Source organism: Acinonyx jubatus, chromosome A1 (assembly GCF_027475565.1).
Source record: "Acinonyx jubatus isolate Ajub_Pintada_27869175 chromosome A1, VMU_Ajub_asm_v1.0, whole genome shotgun sequence".
Taxonomy (NCBI): domain Eukaryota; kingdom Metazoa; phylum Chordata; class Mammalia; order Carnivora; family Felidae; genus Acinonyx; species Acinonyx jubatus.
Window position 1 is genome coordinate 7,123,576 of NC_069380.1, and position 21,088 is coordinate 7,144,663.

At 42.6% G+C, this 21,088-nt stretch overlaps 1 protein-coding gene and 1 pseudogene across 6 annotated transcripts in view; both read right to left on the minus strand.

Moving 5' to 3' along the window:
* LNX2 (ligand of numb-protein X 2) overlaps positions 1 to 21,088 on the minus strand; it is an 80,006-nt gene that overhangs the window by 25,582 nt on the left and 33,336 nt on the right. For all 6 annotated transcript variants that reach the window (XM_027064604.2, XM_053211292.1, XM_027064605.2 and 3 more), the window contains exon 2: positions 10,635 to 11,122. In XM_027064604.2, coding sequence (XP_026920405.1) covers positions 10,635 to 11,041 — 407 coding nt within the window. In that variant the 5' untranslated portion in view covers positions 11,042 to 11,122. The remainder of the gene's footprint in view (positions 1 to 10,634; positions 11,123 to 21,088) is intronic.
* On the minus strand, positions 936 to 1,149 carry LOC113601171 (uncharacterized; annotated as a pseudogene).

A 21,088-nucleotide genomic window follows, 5' to 3' on the forward strand; every position in this document is an offset into this window, starting at 1 on the left:
AGCTGGCGCCACAGCAACAGAAGAGCGATGGCTTCTCTGCAAAACTTACTTCGACGTCATCGGCAGGCGGTATGTGATTCTGGTGTTAATCTCTGTGCAGACGAAGTCCTTACCGCTCCACACAGCAAATTTAAAAGAAGGCATTGCCACAAACCCCGGTTTCGTGTGTATCTCAAAAGAACACTTCAGTAAAGAGACTGCATTCAGATATACACGGGTACCAGAAATACATACCCCAGTATGGTTGGCACTAAGCTGCAAATATTATTCTGCAACTCTGATCACAGGACCCTTTCCCGCAGCTTAAATGGCCTAACCACAGGGCAGAAACAGCAATCCTCTTCCGCAATGTGCCCTGGCACCCCGACGGGGACCCTGAGAGGCACTCCGCCTCTCCACCGTCACGGCCAAGGTCACACCCTCACTTACTGGCAAAGGCCCGACAACTTTTGACAGACACGGAAGGAGAGGAAAACACGTCTGGCTCTTAAACTTAGAACGACGATAGTGGCATCACAGATATCCTAAGTGGGCTGAAGAGTAGACGCCAAGCGCTTGGGAAACTTGCACAGGCACCAAGAAATGAGAACGGCTGTCTTCCTTGTTTTTGCTTAGGGAAGCAAACAAAGAGGGCAGCCCGATGCTTGTTTAAACACTGAAATATGGTCTCTAGATACGGACATCAGAACGCCAGTTCTTGGGCATCTGACATCCTGACCGGACAAAGTGACTAATAATGGCCAGTCTGGAAGAGCAGGAGAAAAGAGGATGGAGAGCCAGACACATGCCCCTGGCCCCTAACACGGCTCCACGGACACCGCTGAGGCTGCATGTGGCGCACGCGGTGGCTGGTGGTCTTACGACGAGGGCGACAGACTTCGTTCAGTGACGGTATTTTTAAAAACCTAAAATTTCAACAAAACTCAAATACTGGGTTAAATTCAACTAAAACTGAAAGCTACCTCTTAACTGTAAAAGCAATACATTTCTCCTCACACATGAAAGAGAAGTCGTAGGTTTCCAAGTTCTTGAAAAGGACCTTTACAGAGTTTCTTCCTTCACCTTTCATTACGTGCTTTCTCCTCACCTGTGTTAAACTGATAAGAACAGATACTGCCCTTGACCTTAGCCAAAAGGCCGAGGAGCGATTCTCTTCACCTTTGTTAAGGAAGGGGACAACTGATTTTCCCTTCTGCGTTGTTGTGCAGCACTCCAGAAAACGATCCTGCAAGGGCCTGATGAAACGTTTGGAAAACTCTATCACTGAGAAAAAGGACTGTTGTCAAGTAAGCAAGTTTAATGAGAAATGCCTTTTAAAAATATTTCATTCAATAAAAAAAAAAAAAAAAACTGAGACCGTAAAACACACTTGAGACTAAAAATGTAGGTAAAGATTGAATTGCCCGAATATAAATCACGCATTGCAATCTACATGGGCGACAGCTGCTTTTCAATGGGGGAAATGGACGAGGCACAGGAAGCGGGAAGGAAGCATAAGCAGAAGGTTGCATGGCTGGGAAAGAGCCTAGCTGACGGTTATAAAATCCTACACATCAAGTAACTCTAAAGCCTCTCTTATCTTATGCAAGAATAAATTTAAATAAGGAAAACTGAAAGTGTTCAAGAGGTAAGGACAGGTCTACCCACATCCCAATCGGTCAGTAACTGGCTAAGAGGGCTAACATTCACAGGGCTTGCGGGGGGGGGGGGGGGGGGGGGGAAGAGGAGAGGGAGAGACCATTCAAAACCTGTGCTCCTCACTGGAGGGCTGATGGCATGGGGCAGAGAGCTCCTGGCGTCTGGGTTGGGGCGGGAATTGACAGCACACTGTCCCCGGCAAGAACTTCAAGGCTGCAAACTTTTCAGCCTTGAAAGGGGCCCTGGTGTGGTCTGTGAGGCCTAAGAAACCAGTCAACGACTCACAGTATGAGGACTCTGACTGCAGTGACCGATCTTGTTTTTACAACTGCACCTTTGGGTAAGAAGCCCAGAACACCACCAAAGGAGTCAAAACTAGAAACACCAAAACCTCCAGAAAGGGGCTCCTGAAAGAAGACACCCACCACAAGAGGAAACCCCCGCAAAAGGCTGGCTTTAGACGACGCGCTCTGCCGGAGAGACTGGGAGCCACACTGGCCCTGTCGGTAAAGGAACTCTAACAGTTGATATGGAGGCGGCTCAAGATAAAGGCAGGGAGGGGCGCCTGGGTGGCTCAGTCAGTTAAGCGGCCGACTTCAGCTCAGGTCATGATCTCACGGTCCGTGAGTTCGAGCCCCGCGTCGGGCTCTGTGCTGACAGCTCAGAGCCTGGAGCCTGTTTCAGATTCTGTGTCTCCCTCTCACTGACCCTCCCCCGTTCATGCTGTCTCAAAAAAATAAATAAACGTTAAAAAAAAAAAAAGTTTTAAAGAAGATAAAGGCAGAGAAAAACGTGGCAACAGCGAAACGGAAACCGGGGCTAAGTCTCCCCGTATCTCCAAATGCCGTGTAGCCGGTGATGATTCAGATCTGGGAAAGACGACCGAGGGAGAGGATTTTTGGGTGTTCCGGGGAGAAGAAGAGTAGCGTGGGAAGTTGTGGCACAAGAGACAAGGGTACGCAGTGATGGGGGCAGCGCTAAGGACTCTGGACTGGACAAGGGAGTCTGAGGACGATTCTGATTGCAGGGACAGGGAGGGTAGGACGGAGATTTCCCGATGGGAAAGGTAAAGTTCAAGAAATAAAAAAAAAAAAAAAAAAAAGGAGAAGAAACCTAAATCCAAGTGCAACGCTCTGGAGGCCGCCAGGAAAACATAACAAATACGCAGCCCGTCAACTGGAAGCGAAAAACCTAGGTGGGTCCCACCAGCGGTGGGCAGACGGAGTAGCAGCAGCAGGGGCCCAGGGGCACGAGTGTCCGCTAAGCGTCCAAATCAGTCCCCATCTTGGCTTGTCCAGAGCAGCGGGAGTTAAACCTCTGCACCCAAATGGCGCTCGTAGCCAAGTGTGGTCGTAAAGGAACGTTTGATTAAGAGAATCAGTGTTTAAAGTGTTTATGTGTGATGCGTGTTTCTATTTAAGGAAGGTACTAGGGGCGCCTGGGTGGCTCAGTCGGTTAAGTGTCCCGACTTCAGCTCAGGTCATGATCTCATGGTTTCATGGTTCCTGAGTTCGAGCCCTACGTCAGGCTCTGTGCCGACAACTCGGAGCCTGGAGCCTCCCCCATTCATGCTCTGTCTCTGTCTCTCAAAATTGAATACATGTTAAAAAAATGTTTTTTAAAAAGGAAGGTATTAGAATATATAAAGGAATCCTTTAACATCATATAAATTATCTTCACCCATTCTGTGCTGATGCTCTTTGAAGCTATTTAGGGCTTTGCTAAGAGGTTTATTTTCAAGAACTATCTGTAATGTCATTTCCTGCTGAAGAACATGTTCTGTTTTTCTTACATATAATAAGTCATCGCCATTAAGTGGCTGTCAGTTGGACATGGAGGACATCTACATTACAGGCCGTTTTTTCTAGTAACACGATGTTCCTTTTTAGCTTTGTCTGATTTATGGCCCCTTACCACCTAAACTGTTCAGAGTTTGCCTGGCAAAAGGAAATATTCCCAGTTTTTCCAGGAGACATTTCTGAAATCTTACTTAAGTTACACTGTCAATTTTGTTCCAAAGATGTTTCATCGTTTAGCCAAATATTTTTACAGAAAGAATTCAGAACTATTCTACACATTAAAATGGTTGCTCTAAATGGCATAGGTCTCCTACTTAGAAGTAGATGTTTTTTGTATAGCAAATAGACTTTAGTGACATTTTATAAAGCTCTCATTGTCAAAACCTTTAATGAAAGTGAAAAGGTTTTGATACGCTCTTTTCCTTGACACTGATGCATCCATCTGTCTGTTTCATGATTAAATGAATCTTGCAAAAAGAAAAAAGCCTCAATATAATTTAAATAAGGATTGAAGTAGACACATCATGTTCTCCAATCACAATTAATTAAAAATGGATCAAAGACTATCATAAAAGTCTTAGAAGACAACAGGTGTAAATCTTTGTGACCCTGCATTAGGGAGTGATTTCCTGGCTATGACACCAAAAGCATAAGCAAATAAAGAAAACACAGAAAAACTGGACTTCATAAAGATTAAACCTGTTTGGGGGCGCCTGGGTGGCTTAGTCGGTTAAGCGTCTGACTTCAGCTCAGGTCACGATCTCACGGTCCGTGAGTTCGAGCCCCGCGTCGGGCTCTGGGCTGATGGCTCAGAGTCTGGAGCCTGCTTCCAATTCTGTGTCTCCCTCTCTCTCTGCCCCTCCCCCGTTCATGCTCTGTCTCTCTCGGTCTCAAAAATAAATAAACGTTTAAAAAAAAAAAAGATTAAACCTGTTTGTCCTTCAAAGGGCACAGGAAAGTGAAGGGACACCCAACAGAACAAAAGAAAACATTTGCAAATCGTATATTTGATAATGGTCTAGTATACAGAATATGTATTTATATACAGAATATAAATACATACATATATATACACAAACATATGTACATATGTGTGCGTGTGTATACACACTGTATATATATATATGCTTACAACTTACAAAAAGACAAACAACCCATTATAGGAATGGACCAATGATGTTGAGCATTTATTCATGTGCTTACTAGCCATTTAAATAATCTTCTGTGGAAAAATATCTGTTCAAATTCTTTGCCCATTTAAAACTGTGGATTCCTTGCCTTTTTGTTGAGTTGTAAAAATTCTTTATTCTGGATACTCTCATCAGCTATATGATTTGCAAATATGCATCCGCTTTTTATATTACACATAAGAGAAGAATGCCGGTGAAGAGTCTGCCGAACAGGAACTTCCCTCTAAGTTAAACTGTGAACTTAACAGAGCAACCTGGCCTCAACCCACCTGTACCTCTAAAGGCCTCAACCTACCTGTACCTCTAAAGGTACCTCTAAACGTTTTCTCTCGATTCTACTAACCTTTTACAGTAATATTAAACTATAAGCTTTAAGAGGAAACAAGGGTTTGGAACTTTGCCACAAACGAGGACACAAATGCTCAATTTAACAACAACAAAAAATTGACATGTACAATTACCATCAGGTATAATGCTAAATTATTGGGGGTGAGGCGGGGAAGAGGGGTAGAGAAGGAGAGAGGTAAGGTTTTATAGTTGATATCGGTGGGCAGAATTGCACAAAGTAATTACAAAAATGTTATATACTTAATGGAGAATATTTCTTAAGAGCTTTATTTTTCCATTCAAAGATGAGCACTTTCCCATGTCTTTAGAAATTCTTCATTGTTTTACTAATATATAATCACTTAATAACTAGTAATTTTAGTAAAGAACAAATTCACCTTTCATAAATATCTACTTTTAGCGATAGAAGAAAATATCAGCTGTTCTCAAATTGAGGTAGATTTCTTAAGAGCAGAATTTTATTCCAACAGGGAAGTTAATTTTAAACTCAAAATTACCAGATTTATGCAAACTACTCCGAATGCCATATTTCTATTAATAATTAAGAGATTTCCAAATCCTGGGTGGCTCAGCTGGTTAAGTGTCTGACTCTTGGTTTCGGCTCAGGTCATGATCTCATGGTTTGTGAGCTTGAGCCCCACATCAGGCTCTGTGCTGACAGCTCAGAGCTTGCTTGGGATTCTCTCTCTCTCTCTCTCTCTCTCTCTCTCTCTCTCTCTCTCTCAAAAATAAATTAAAAAAAACGAGAGATTTCCAAATCCTAAAAAGCTTACAAAGACATATGATAGTCATGTAGCTTTTATACAATGGATCACTGTTGCTGATGCTGAAATGCTGAATTTTAATGAAACTTGTCAATTGCTATCAAATGAGCGAGACTGTGTGCAGAGATGCCACAGTCAGAATAATCACACTCTGTGACTCAATGTATCACTCGTTTGCCTGTCTGTGTGGGTTTTAAAACACAGCTGCAAATGTCTGAAGTGAAGCCCAGGGTAGACTGCTTCAAACAGAGTGACAGCAAAAGGGACGCTACGTGACGTCAAGGCTGGTTCCTACACGGCCATGCAGCTTCTTCTGCCTTACTCACTGGAACACTGAGTGCCACGTAAGAACTTTCAATCCTGGAGGCCAGCAGGCTGGAGAGGCCACCTGTAGGCTCGCCTCGCTGAGCCTGTGTCTCCACAGTTACCTCCGTCAGCATCCCAGACACGTGAATGAAGATCTCCAGTTCCAGATGCTACAGTCCTGGCTTTCAGCTCTTCTCTGCTGCGGCCCGGATGTCACATAACAGGGAGAAGTCACCCTGCTGTGCTCTGTCTGAATCCCTGACCCACAGAATCCACGAGCAGAATCAAATGCTTATGTCATTATATTTGGGGCGGGTTAGTTTCTCAGCAATGGGTACTCAGAAAACAGATTAACAATTTCATTGGAAAAACATTAGCTTGAGGGTCAGTTTGGGGCAAGGGAATGCAAAGACCAGGAAAGACCTGGGGCTGTGCTTCAAAGAATTTACAACCTAGCATTAGATTCTAACTTGCTATCAGCTTGCAGAGACTACTTAACATCAACATTTTTCATTGAGAAATTAGAAGAAGGTAGGGCTGTTCAACATATATCTGTTCAAATGGGGTATAAAAATTATATTTTAGGGGCATCTGGGTAGCTCAATAGGTTAAGCATCTGACTTCAGCTCAGGTCACCATCTCATGGTTTGAGAGTTTGAGCCCTGCGTAGGGCTCTGTGCTGCTGTCACAGAGCCTGCTTCAGATTCCCTGTCTCCCCCCTCTCTCTGTCTGTCCCCTGCTTGCATTCTCTCCCTCTCTCTCTCAAAATAAACAAACAATAAAAAAAAGTATATTTTAGGGGCACCTGGGTGGCTCAGTTGGTTAAGCGTCTGACTCTTGATCTTGGCTCAGGTCATGATCTCACGGTTCATGAGATCAATTCCCACATCAGGTTCTGTGCTGACAGTTTGGAGCCTGCTTAGGATTCTCTCTCTCTCCCTCTCTCTCTGCCCCTACCTAGCTGGCTCTCTCTCTCTCTCTCTTTCAAAAAATAAAGTTTAAGGGGCGCCTGGGTGGCTCAGTTGGTTAAGCATCCGACGGGCTCAGGTCATGATCTCGTGGTCCGTGAGTTTGAGCCCCACATCGTGCTCTGTGCTGACAGCTCAGAGCCTGGAGCCTGTTTCAGATTCTGTGTCTCCCTCTCTCTGACCCTCTCCCGTTCATGCTCTGTCTCTCTCTGCCTCAAAAATAAACGTTAAAAAAATAAAAAAAAATTTAAGAAAATAAAGTTAAAAAAATTATATTTTATACTTTATCTTTTTATTTTTGATAATCAGTAGTCACTCTTAGCTGTTTATGTCAAGCAAATCATTCACCTTTTCCAGTGTATCGTTCACTACACAGGCCTAAGATGCTTTGGAAATGATTAAATGTGTAGCTCAAATATTAACAAGCTTACTTGGAAAATGGAACTTTCAACCGGACGTAACTGCTTAGCCTTTATCAGCTCACAAACGAAAGGACAATTTGCAATTCCCATAAACTGCTTGATCCAAAATACTAATGATACTTCGACTACATACCAAATTCTTGTGGGCATTTTCGTTAAGTGAATGTTCCTAAAAATTTGTGCAATGTCTACCTCATTGCTCTCAAAATAATTAGTATCGAACTGAGACTTTGTTCAGTTCTTCTAACATCCTGTAAGTGATGTCCACAAGAGCCTCAAGACAAACCTGTTACCCTAAAAACAGTAATCCAACTGAGAGAAATACGATAAGCCTAAAATATTCCTCAACCTCAGCCGTAAGCACACCCAACCCAGAATCCCATATTCAAAAGTTTGGCGTCGATTTGCACAGGGGCTCTGCTGCTGTGCTCCGATTCTACCCCTGCTGGGGGCGGAGGACACACAGAACCCTAAGGCCACCTGCACCTTCGAAAGTCTCTGTATCCACCCCCGCCCCCCACTTTTTCTTGCCTCTTCCTAGACAATACAGCTTCGATGTGAACAATTTTTCTGTAAATCTTCATGTTTTGGACATTTTAGTAACATCTAGTTCTTTCTTTTTTAAAAATTTTTAATTTTATTTATTGTCCAAATTTACGTCCCAGTTAGTCAGCACATGATGCAACAATGATTTCAGTAGATGCCTTAGTGCCCCTTACCCTTTAGCCCATCCCCCCTCCCACAACCCCGCCGGCAACCCTCAGTTTGTTCTCCGTATTTATGAGTCTCTTCTGTTTTGTCCCTCTGCCTGTTTTTATATTATGTTTGTTTCCCTTCCCTTACGTTCATCTGTTTTGTCTCTTAAAGTCCTCATATGAGTGAAGTCATATGATTTTTGTCTTTTTCTGACTAATTTCACTTAGCATAATACCCTCCAGTTCCATCCACATAGTTGCAAATGGCAAGATTTCATTCTTTTTGATTGCCAACTAATACTCCATTGTATATATATACCACATCTTCTTTATCCATTCATCCCTCGATGGACGTCTGGGCTCTTTCCATACTTTGGCTATTGTCGATAGTGCTGCTATAAACATGGGGGTGCATGTGTCCCTTCGAAACAGCACACCTGTATCCCGTGGATAAATGCCTAGTAGTGCAATTGCTGGGTCAAAGGATAGTTCTATTGTTAGTTTTTTCAGAAACCTCCATACTGTTTTCCAGTATGTTTTCCATACTGTTTTCCCCTGGTGGCTCACCAGCTGGCATTCCCACCAACAGTGCAAAAGAGTTCCCCTTTTTCCACATCCTCACCAATATCTGCTGTTTCCTGAGTTGTTAATGTTAGCCATTCTGACAGGTGTGAGGTGGAATCTCATGGTGGTTTTGATTTGTATTTCCTGGATGATGAGTGATGTTGAGCATTTTTTCATGTGTTGACTGGCCATCTCGATGTCTTCTTTGGCAAAGTGTCTATTCATGTCTTTTGCCCATTTCTTCACTGGATTATTTGTTTTTTGGGGTTGTTGAGTTTGGTAAGTTCTCTATAGGTTTTGGATACCAACCCTTTATCTGATATGTCGTTTGCAAATATCTTCTCCCATTCCATAGGTTGCCTTTTAGTTTTGCTGACTGTTTTCCTTCACTGTGCAGAAGCTTTCTATTTTGATGGGGTCCCAACAGCATTTTGTTCTTTCTCATATATCTTAACTATTTCTAATGAGTGCCCTCATTTTACGACACCGATGTGTACGAGCAGAATGACCACATATACTCATGTCTATAGGAGGCTTTTACTACCACGTGGTGGTAGAGAAGCTGGTCTGACTTGTGGTAAAGTCAGCATGGTGTATTGGAGTGGGAAAGAAGAATATTAGAAGGTTAGGCTAATTTACCATACCATTAACTAGCTCTAAATCTTTGGGACTTGGTTTCCTGATTTATAAAGTGAGGGGATTAGATTAGATAATCTCCAGTCCTGATTTTAGGTGGGAGTATAAAGATGAGCTGTTCCATACCAGACTTGCACGATTATTTGTAAACCTCTCATGTGTGGTACTGTGAAGTTTTCCACGGCAATCACAGCTCTATACTTTCCAAGCAGCTTAACTCTGAAACCTATAAATCAGTACATTTATTTCTGTCATAGTATGTGATTCTACATACATAAGACAAAAGAGATGTATTTTAACCCTTCCTAAGGGTATAAGTAATTTTATTTTTTTGATTTGTTTTTAATGTTTATTATTTTTGAGAGGGCGGGAGAGAGAGAGAGACAGGCAGACAGACAACGTGAGCAGAGGAGGGGCAGAAAGAGAGGGAGACACAGAATCCGAAGCGTGGCTCTGAGCTGTCATCATAGAGCCCGACGCAGGGCTTGGACTCACGAACCGTGAGATCATGACCTGAGCCAAAATCAAGAGTCGGACGCTCAACCGACCGAGCCACCCAGGCGCCCCAGGGTATACAAATAATTTTAAAGATCAAGTCTTTTATCAAAGCCAAATTCTAAAACCCACTAAATAATCAGCAAACTACTTAACCTTTTCAAAAGCTTTATTAGAACAAAAATCCCCACTAAATGGTTTAAAGTTTCTAACCCCTAGTTCTTAGTCAGTCTAGTTCTTGAAAACAGGTCTTTAGAAGACGTGGGCAAATAAAATCACGCATAGTCATTTCCATGTTGCAACAAAATTAGCATTTTTACTGTCTGCATCATATCCCAGGGAGTTGATGGAGTTGATGCACTATGATAGTTTTAACCCTTCCCTACTGTAATTAGTCTCTGATGCATTGAGCTCTGCACAGTGTTGCAGTGAGCACAGCTTCATATACAATTTTTTCCTTCTTCTGAGTTATTTTCTTAGGATAATAAGCTCCCTTCACGGTTTTTGAAACAAACTGCCAAACCGCCTCGGGAAAAGTCTGTCACTGTATCTTGCTACCCATGTGAACGTAACAGCCTCACATTATACCAGCAAAACGTTAGCAGGCACTTCCTCCCTCTAGTTTTTGTATCCACGTCTCTGATAAACCAGCATATGAAATGCCATCCCACACCACCTACGTATTGCCTCTCTTGACTTGTCCCTGTACTTCCCGATGCCGTGGTGCTCTTCATGACGTTTCTCTTTGTTGGAGCAACCTGGGGCCAAAACCTAGACTTCCTTCTCTTTCCTTCGCGGCTTTCGCTTACCTGTTTTTAAGGTGTGCCTCCAGATCACAGCGCTGCATCACATCTTGGCACACTGAAGAAAACGGACACAGCACTAGCAACTTGTCCAGAAGCTTGTGAACCAGAATACTAGACTTCTTACACGACTTGAAGTGCAGCCGTTTCCGGTCCAGCGGACAGAAATCCTTCTCCTGTAAGAAGTTTCGGAGGCACTTGCAGCAGAACGTGTGTCCACAGGGGGTGTCCAGTGGCTGCAGCAGAGGCTGGAGGCAGATATGGCAGACGAGGTCGTCGTCCACCTCGTTCTGGTAATTGTACAGGTGGTTCTCTCGTGTCCAGTGCTGTTGGCCGCATTCGAAACACAGAGGGTTGAAGGAGGACGAAGAGGTCTGCTCCACGGACACCAGCTCCTCACTTGTCGTTCCCATTGTGAGTCAACCAAAGCGGTCTCTGTATCTTCGTACGTCCGACTTCCGCGTCAGGTGTATCTGGCTCAAACCCGGGTTTTTCTGGACAGACAGAACAAATCAAAAAAGTAATTACTATCGATCAAGACAGGCTAAAAAGTGTCAATGCTGGTTGACATCTTTCGTAAAGAAGTAAAGTAAAATAAAACAAAACAAAAATAATCAGATCGGGTGATAAATTAGCCATGAAAGCCCAACAAGTAAATTAACGAATTTGCCAGCTGGCGAAGAGTGACTTGCGTTGCCCAGTTCTCGGTGAAAACAGAACTTGTGATCAAAAGCAAAGATGCCACCTACGGTGACACATAAGAAAAACTCCATTTGTTTTACAGCTGAAATCCTCCAGTACTTCACTGCTCAATGGTAGTTTTTAAAGCCAATTAATCTATGCGGCATGATAATAATGCAAACCGAGGTATACCGTGCAATACATTTGCATCCGTCGTCTCAGCCATGGTTCTTTGCTTCTGGTTTTATGCACTTGCAAGGCAATACCAAAGGCTGTCTTTGCAACGTAGTCTCAAAGATAATTTGGTGCCTGTTTAAAAAACGACCTTTGCCCTGCACTGTTTAGAAAATACGGATTTCAAAATATGTACGATTTGAATATTCTCTCTGTAGCACAGTTTATAGAAATATACGACCGCGCGGCATACATAAACAGCATCTGTGCAAACTCCATAAAGTGCAATACTCTTTTATGCCATTAGAGGAAGAGGCCCACTGTAATTCAATTAGATAACATGTGTTATAAATTACGATTCCACCTCCTATTATTCCACACTTCGATTTCTTCTTGCTTACTCAAAGCAACAATGTGTGTGTGTGTGTGTGTGTGTGTGTGTGTGTGTGTTTCCCTCCTCTCCAGCCTTAAGACTCTCATGATGGCCTCTCCCCTTTAGTGCGGGGCTAGTAAGGAATGCTCCCCTCCCCCTCCCCAGCAGCACCCGGGGGTTAAAAATCAACCCCAAAGGCAGCAGCTGTCTATATTCATCTTCTGTAAATATTTACAGCCTCCAGTATGTGCCAAACAGTGAACAAGGAGACAGGAGAGGTAGAGAGAGGACAGTTAAGAAAACTCATTATTAAAATTCAGTATACTCTAAGAAAGCATCATAAGCATCCTAAGAATGCTGCTACGTGAATACGGAGAGAGATGAATTAGGTGGCATCTAACTCAAGTTTGGCTTTAGAGCCGGAAATACTTTCCAAAGGGGGAGAACGTGCGCTATGAGTCGGGACAGGGCATGTCAGCCAGCCAGAGCCGGGCAAGAGCCTCTCTGCAGTCTCAGGGGCTTCTGAGCACAAGACACGCTTGAGGAGTCCACGGCAGATCAAAATATCCGAGGCCCGACACACTCGGGGTTGGGGGAATCACAAAGCTCGGGTCTCCCCACCCTAAGAACGGAGAGGGTAGGACACCACGTTAATGCTCCCGACACTTGTTTCAATGACAAAATTCTCCTCCCATCACACTTAGGCACTTACTATTTTATTTATTTGGGGTATTTACTAGAGAGACAACATTAACATTTCAACCAAGGAGACAAGAACGGCCATAAATGATGAACGGATGGGACAGGATTCAGAGGGGAGGACTGATCTGCGATCAACTGTTTGTTTTGAAAAATTACTTGATAAAGTAACAACAGCAGCAGCCTGTGATCTAACCTCGTATCAGTACCAACATGAAGAGAGCAAGTGCTTCTTGTAACTCACGAGGCTGGTTCTTTACCCGCTGGGCATCATAACTTGTTAAACGTCAGTGCAGGTCTGTGAGATTAAGGGGAGAAACATCATTTATCCCAGGCAGACAGACCGGGTATCCTACTACAGAATGTACCCAGACTCTTACTCCTGACCCAATTAGCAAGAAAATTCACATATCCTTGGCTCTTCTTTTCTTTGTGATAGTGTTTATTCTAATTTTTCTCTTCCTCAGGAAAATATACTGCAATTCTAGCCTCCCACATAATGACTAAGAAAGCATCTCTCTTCAGACTATTATGTTTTAGCTATTTTCTAAGTCTCTAAATGACTTTTAGTTCTTTGATTATTTATCACACAATCTTTTCATGTGGAAAAATAACATGTTCCCATTTGAAACACCAAATAACAGCATTATCTCCACCCCCGAAATACCTCTGCTACCATGAGACAAATATTAAGTGAAAAATTATCATGTGTAGATCACTAACATGTGGTCAGCATAGAAATACTGACTAAAGAACTGTGAGGCTGTATAGCATAAGCAGTTAAGAGCACATACTCAAGCCGGTCCGTGAGGGTTCAAATCTTCACTCTTGTCACTTACTAGCTTTGTGACCTTCCCAAATGTCTCTGTGTCGGCTTCCTTCTCAGATGTAAAATGGGGGTAATAATAGTGCCTATTTCAAAGGGCTGATAGAATAAATAGGTGTGTGTGTGTGTGTGTGTGTGTGTGTGTGTGTGTGTGTGTGTACAACAGAGCCTGGCACATAATAGGTGCTATATAAGTATTAGCTATTATTACTATCATTAAAGAAACAAAAGTTCAGACAGATTCTATGATTTGCAAAAAGCCAAACAACTTATAATTACTTGGTAAGAGATAAGAGAGATAAATCTAGTTCTTTCTCGCTTCAAAATAACCCAAAAGTAAATTAAGTAATTATAAGAAAGAAGAGAGGCATTTCATGAAAGCCTTAGTGTATGAATTTTGTTAAGGACAAAGGCAGCCTGATCCTGTCTTTCCAACCCCTAATCCCATCCCTCTACTCCCAACCCGGGCAGATGACTTCATTCCTTCTTTGTGTGCAAATCCACTCCAACACCTTATGTACCACTTCTCACACTAACCTATGAGGTCCTTAAGAGCTGGACCTCCCACGGAGGGGCTCAGTAAATGCTCAAAGACCACACAAGTGACAATTTGCTTGAGCACTCTTGCTACATCTAGGTGGCCAGAAGCACATCTATGTTTACAGGAGGATATGTCTGTGTTTACATATAATTTTGATTTCAGATATTCTGTGAGCACAATCTGAAATATTAAAATATGTTAAAGAAATAATAGTCTTAAATATCTTTCATAATACAAAGATAAAATGTAGTATAATGTGTATCTTTACAAAACTACGTCATCTGTTTAGCTAATATTCCAGGAAGAGTAAAGAGACAGAAGCTATTAAATCGGCTGGGAATATTACAACACATTTTAAATAATATCTTGAAAAACAGGCAGTACAATGGAAAGGGAGTGAGCAGGCAGTCTTTTCTACCTGACTCCAGTTACAAGTAACAGGCTTGCTCTTCCTGCTGAGACAAGTATATCCTGGTGCATCACAGATACTCTCAGAAGAGCTATGCTTTTTCTTAGTCAATTTGCAAACTCCAAAACTGTGTATTATTCAGATTTCTCTTGAGGTTATTTTTAACTCAGACTGAAGGAATCCTCGGGGTCCGAACCCAGGAGATCCAGCCCAGGGAAAAAGACAATGAGCTAAGGATTACCAGCACAGTATGGTTGGATGGGAAACTCCTATGGCTCCTTTGACTCATCAACGCCGAGAGGCTCAGACTCTCCTTACGTGTCCTTCGGGCAAACTCCTACTTAGACGCTACTTGCTCTGTCGAATCCCTTCAGCCTCCTTCCTGGTCTCGGGGACATCTCCCTCCCCTTACGACCTTGCTGCTCTTTACATATACCTTCATTTCAGCAATTACAACATTTGCCTTCTTGTTTATCTGTCTTCTCAGCTCTCTGAGGGTAAAGATAGTATCTTCTTTATCTCTTGTATTCCCCGTTCTTGGCACATATTATGCACTAAAAAAAAATTTGTTCTCAGGCTCATGCTTGAGCCTGAAATGTTCAAGAGTCCTAAAATGTATAATATCTCTATATAAATATATAGGAGAAAACCTTGCACGTTTTTTATTCACGGCACTGCAAAGCAGTCAACATGCTGCACCCTGCTCTAGGACTACAGAGAATGAGACATTACTTCCTTTAGCCTTTAAAAGTCTGAGAATTTTAAAAAGTTATTTTCTTACCTGATGCTATCAACACAAGAAACTTTTTAAAAATTTTTTAAATGTTTATTTATTTTTGAGAGAGAAAGAGCAGGGGAGGGGCAGAGAGAGACGGAGACATAGAACCCGAAGTAGGCTGGCAGCACAGAGCCCGATGCGGGGCTCGAACTCATGAACCGTGAGATCGTGACCTGAGCCGAAGCTGGACGCTCAGCAGACTGAGCCACCGAGGCGCCCCTGAAACTTTTCTTACTGTGTATGTTACGGACCAGTTTTGACAACCGCCTTCGTACAAGGCAGTGGATGTCAAACTTTTACACCTAAGAAACCCTTTACCCACTCTGGACAAGTCTGGCGGTTTCTTAAAGAACTAACGTGAGGCTACTGTTCAGCTTATTCCAGAGCAATGAAAACTTATATTCACTCGTTAGCCTGTGCATCTTTATTTGCAATGGCCCCCAACTAGAAACAACCCAGGCATCCTTCACCGGGTGGGTGGGTAAACAACCATGGTACATCTGTCCTACAGAACAGTTCTCAGCAATAAAAAAGAATGAATTATGATTGCTACACACAACCTGGAATTATCTCCAAAGAATGATGCGGAGTGAAAAAAGCCAGACCCAAAAGGCTGCGGACATTATTCCACTTAGATAATATTCTTGAAATGACAACGCAATTGACTAAATAAAATCTTGAAATATTCATTTGTTAATAAAACAACAAACCTGTTACATGCCAAGATTCTTATGAAAAATAACATTTCTTTTTCCAAAACAAAAAATACAGTGAGAAGAGAGGCAGTTGTTTTTCATCTCTGCAAACCTGGAGTCTCAAATCTGTTTCTGTTTTCAATCTGTTGTGAGATCACATGCATCCTCTGGAAACTCCATTAGACACTCATCAGAGAATGATGGTGGAAAAGGCAGATAATGTTTTCGCATGATTGGGGAAACAGTTTTGACCTCGTGGGCCCAATGGAAGAGAGTAAGGGATCCTGGGTCACACTGTGAGAACGAGTACAGAGCACTGACGGGTTCTAACAGTCTTCTTTCACAAGAAGTACCCGTCAATAACCAAGACGACTTTCAACAAAGACACAAACTCAAAGAGGTAAATTGTTGAGATGAGCCTACACTGGAGGCGTCTGTCTTTCCCGGAATAAAGTTCCTTTCCCAGAGCCTTTTCCTACTGCGAGAAGCATGTCTTATTTAGCTGCACAGAAATGCTTAGCATACTCTATGACAGCCTTACATAAATCCTGTTCTTAAATTAATCAAAACTTATTTCCTATTCCGTGTCGTCAGGAAAACGACCAAAGAGCAGTTTCCAACAATTCCACATATATGATTCTCTCATTTTTCTATATAAAGCTGTAATTCAGCACACTTAGCTATTCGTCTATCCCTTCTTGTGGTATCTGAAAAAACCATTTTAAAATTCTTAAGATGCAAAATATAAATTAAAAAACAAAACATAAAATTCTCAAGGTGCCACTTGTAGTTACATGTACCCTATTTAATAATCCAGAAAATTAATAAGGTAAGCAGAAAATGCTAGAAGCTATGAAACTTAGGCTCTAAGCTCTACGCCAGCTGGGTAACTAGGTCACTACGTAATTAATTCTTTCATTCACCAAATGTTTATGCAGTGTCTACTATTTGTTAGTATATCATATATATTCCAAAGCCTTGGCTTCCTGCGTATAAACTGTCAGCTTTTCCTAAATACTAATTGATCTCTCTCTCTCTCGCACACACACACGGAGTTAAATGTAGACCTAAAATTCTTGTGATTCTTTTTTTATATATAACCAAATACTTAGTGATAGGTCATATTTACCTTTTAGTCCACACATTTGTTATTGCTTCTGTTAATTTCAGTATCTTACCCTATGAAATGGAGGTTAAATTGTGGCTAGCAGAGAATTAACAAGTCTCAAATGTCCTTCCACCTTTAGTCTTCTAATTTTGAATCGTTAAGCTATACTGACAAACTTTCAAATGCAAAAAAAAAGATAAAGGCCAAAACCAAACTGCATTACCTTCCCATTTCCTACAGGCTCAGATAGTGATACTAAAGCTGTATTTTACTTTATTTTTAATGTTTATTTATTTTTGAGAGAGAGCGAGCGAGAGCGAGCAGGGGAGGGGCAGAGAGAGAGGGAGACACAGACTCCGAAGCAGGCTCCGGGCTCCGAGCCGTCCGCACAGAGCCCGACGCGGGGCTTGAACCCACGAACCGCGAGATCCTGACCTGAGCCAAAGTTGGAGGTTTAACCGACTGAGCCACCCAGACGCCCCCGAAAGCTGTATTTTAGAAAGTCCTACTAAATTATATTACCTTAGAGTAGTTTAAAAACAGAATTGATATAAAACTATTTCGAAAAAGAAACATACCATATGGAATGCTAAACGTGTCTGGACGGCCAAGTATCCAGACAAACCTCTGCCAGTAACGAAAGACCTCTGTGGAAAGAACTTTATTCCAGGGAAGATAGACTCCTGCAACACGTGGGCTCTTCCCACCTGTACTCCTTACCACCAGCTGAGTTGGGGCAATGTCTAACATCTTGGCGTCACAAATTCCCAAGTGTTGCACATACCTGAACGGTGCAGGGCAGGTGGTGAGAGGGAGCTACCGTTTTTACCGGTTCGGTTTTACCTCGGACTTGACCTGCTGGGTATCATTTAGATGCTTCTTTCTATTACATTCAAAGGCAAGTGTTCTGATTTTATTAAATTAAATCATCTGTGTTCTTCTAAAGGATGAAAACTTTCAAACATTTAACTTCCTGCACAGTAAAATACAGAAAACACTTGTTTTCAAGTGACTGATAAATTCTTAACTTGAAGGTCTTTTCAAAAATGCCTAGTTTCAGTGATTGTGGATCGCAACTTCTCCACTAACTCTCAATTACCCAAGGGAGTGAAAAGCATCAGAAGAGTCCCTGGAGTTAGAGTTTGCAGAGTTTGAGGTCTGGGTTCAAAATGTGGCCCTCTCACTCACTCAGTAGCAACGTGACGTCGTGATGTGCACAGCACTTAAACGTCTATAAATCTCAGGCTCCTAGTGTGTAAAACAGCAATGGAATTTTGCTTACAACATAGGATTACTGTGAAGCTAAAAATGTTACAACAGCCAGAAAGAGAAAGCAAGTATGACAGGGAAGGCACAGCGCTGGGAGAAGGGTGGCTTTCTAGGTGGAGCCATCAGCCAAAAAGCTCACTGTGAAGGTGGCACTTCAGTTAAAACCAAAAGGAAGTAACTAGAAGGCCACGCAGGTATCTGGTATAAAGGCGCCTGTTCCAGACGAATGCAATAGATAGTAAGCATAAAGGCCTGGAGGGAAGAACGTGCCAGGCGTGTTCAGCGAACAGTAAAGAGGCCAGCGTGGAAGACACGAACAAGGCAGACAGAAGAAAACGGGTCAGAATGGTAACTGGGGCTAACTAAATCTTGCGGGCTTATGGTACAACTTTGGCTTTTACTCTAAGTACCTCAACAGGATCGCTGTGGCTGCTATGCTGAGAAGAGGCCAAAGGTAGAAGCAATTAGGAGCCTACTGAAACCGTCTAAGCAAGAGATGACTGTTGTAAGAACCAGGCAGACATGACTGAGATCATGAGAAGCGACTCCATTCTGGACGTATTCTGAAGACAGACCGATATGATTTGCCAAAGAATAAGATGAGCGTGTGGGCTGATACGGGGGGGGGGGGGGGGGTGTTAGAGGTCAAAGGCGGGGGGGTAGAGGTCAAAAATGATTCCAAGGTGTCTGGTCTGAACTGGAAAAAGAGAATGAACGTCACTGAGATGCAAGTCTGTAAGAGGGTAGCTTTAATGGCTATACTCAAGTTTGAACATCTTAAGTTTGATATGGCTATCAGATCTCCAAGTAGAGACTCTGAGTAGGCAGTTAACTACACCGCCCGCCTCAAGAGGGAGGATTGGGCCGGCGATACAAATTTAGGAAGCATCAGTGTATGGAAAGCCATCAGATAGGAAAAGATCCCCAAAGGAGAGTGGATGAGTGGTAAGTAGCAAAGAAGCCAGCAGACTGAGTCCTAGGACATTCCAGTACTATGAAGTCTGGGAGATAAGGGGGGGGGGGACCAAACTGAAAGGGAGTGGCTGTTAGGGTAGGAAGGAAATCAGGAAAGCATGGTGTGGAGAAACCAAATAAACCAAGTGCTTCAAGGAGGAGGGAAGAATCGACTGTGTTAAATCCTGCCGGCAAGTAAAATAAGATTAGGACTGAGTAAGCCTTGGATTTAGCAACATGGAATTCACCAGTGACCTTGATACAGAGTTTTGGTGGAATGAGCGCAAAAGCTTCCTGGAAAGAGTTCAAGAGAAAATTGGAAGACAGCAATTAGAGCACAGACAGTTCTTTTCAGAAATTGTGCCAAATGGAAAAGGGGGAAGATCTTGAATCCTGGGATGAACTGGAAGACTATCCGAGGTGACAGCACGTCCTGCTCCTTAACCAAACCTCCATATGTACCAGGTTATTAGTGTATTTACACACAGCCTTAACTCCTTGCTCCTTGCAACAGACCTCCTCCTTCCCGATCTGCAGATGAACTTCCCTCTACCTGGGCTCAATATCCCATACCTTTGTCAACCTTTGTCAGTTTTCTCCTCTCTCTCCCACCTCTAAGTCTCTCCCCTCCCCATAAAGGCAGTTCACGTCTCCACAGTTTTAAATGTGAAAACGGGAGATCTGTCGACTATTACCGCTTCCCCCACCTTCAACTCACCCCCAATATTTCTGGAATGTGAGACCGTGAGTGCAATCTCCAATTTTTTACACAAAGAGCTTCCAATCTCCACCAGCCCAAGACTGCTTTTGCGGTCTGAAGTGTCTAACTGCCAGACCTCCTGATCACTTCTCAGGGCCAGCTTCTGCTTTACCTCTCTGTAATTTACTAATTCCTCTCCTTGAAACTCCTTGCTCCCTGGGCTTAAATTATACCAGTCTGTTCTGGTTCTCTCTCATCCAATGTACCACTCTTTTGTGACAGCCTTGCAGTTATTTCCTTCAGGCAAATGCTAAGAAAGTGAGGTTGCCAGGCCCATTGAAAAAGTTTCTGATTTATGTCACTAAACTGCCCTCCCAGAGAGCCAACAAAATTCTGGCTCCTACCAGCAATGTATAAGCATGCTAACTTCTCTCAAACTGTTCTAATCCTGGTTAATTTTATTCTTTTTAATATTTATAAATCTGACCATTGAAAATACAAGTGTAACATCTCATTTTTCCTTTACTTTGCATCTCTTTGGCTGTAGCTAACTTCATCTGATTATTAGCCTTAATTGTCTTGTGAGGGGCTCTATATCCTTGGCCCCATTTTTTTCCTATTGAATTTTAAGTCTCTTTCCTGATATGAACTTCATATATTAAGATAAAAGCTCTTTATCAGATCATAATTTCTTTTCCCAGGCATCCCGTGGGCCTGTGTGCCCACTGACATAAAGAAGTTGTCCATTTTCATGCAAATGAATACATTTTTCCCTTTAAACACCCTTCCACTACTCTTACCCCTCCTCCATAATAAGATGAGATGAAGACATGCCTCTATTTTCTTTATTTGTATAGTTTTTAATAAAATGGTTACCATTTCTTCCGAATACACTCTGAGAACAGATCTACATTTATTTTTCTCCCAAGTTATTAAAGAATTGTCTCAGTTCCTGTATATCTGACTCACACTTATGTTCAAAACCCGTGTCATTATTTCCCTCTAAATGATCCTATTACCACACTTCCTAATGGCACTTCTTCTAGACGCCCAGTACCCTTTAACTAGAACCAGAGAATCCTGTTTCTCTCCCTCTCTGCCTCATTTTCCACCCCCAGTCACCAAGTTCCCACCGATTCCCCCTCCAGAACATGTTACTTGTGCGTTCTCTACCCTCCATCGCCACCACTCCTCCCAGAGTAGGCCACATGGCTTGTCGCACCTGTCGTTTTACTAATCCCTCAACAGGGATC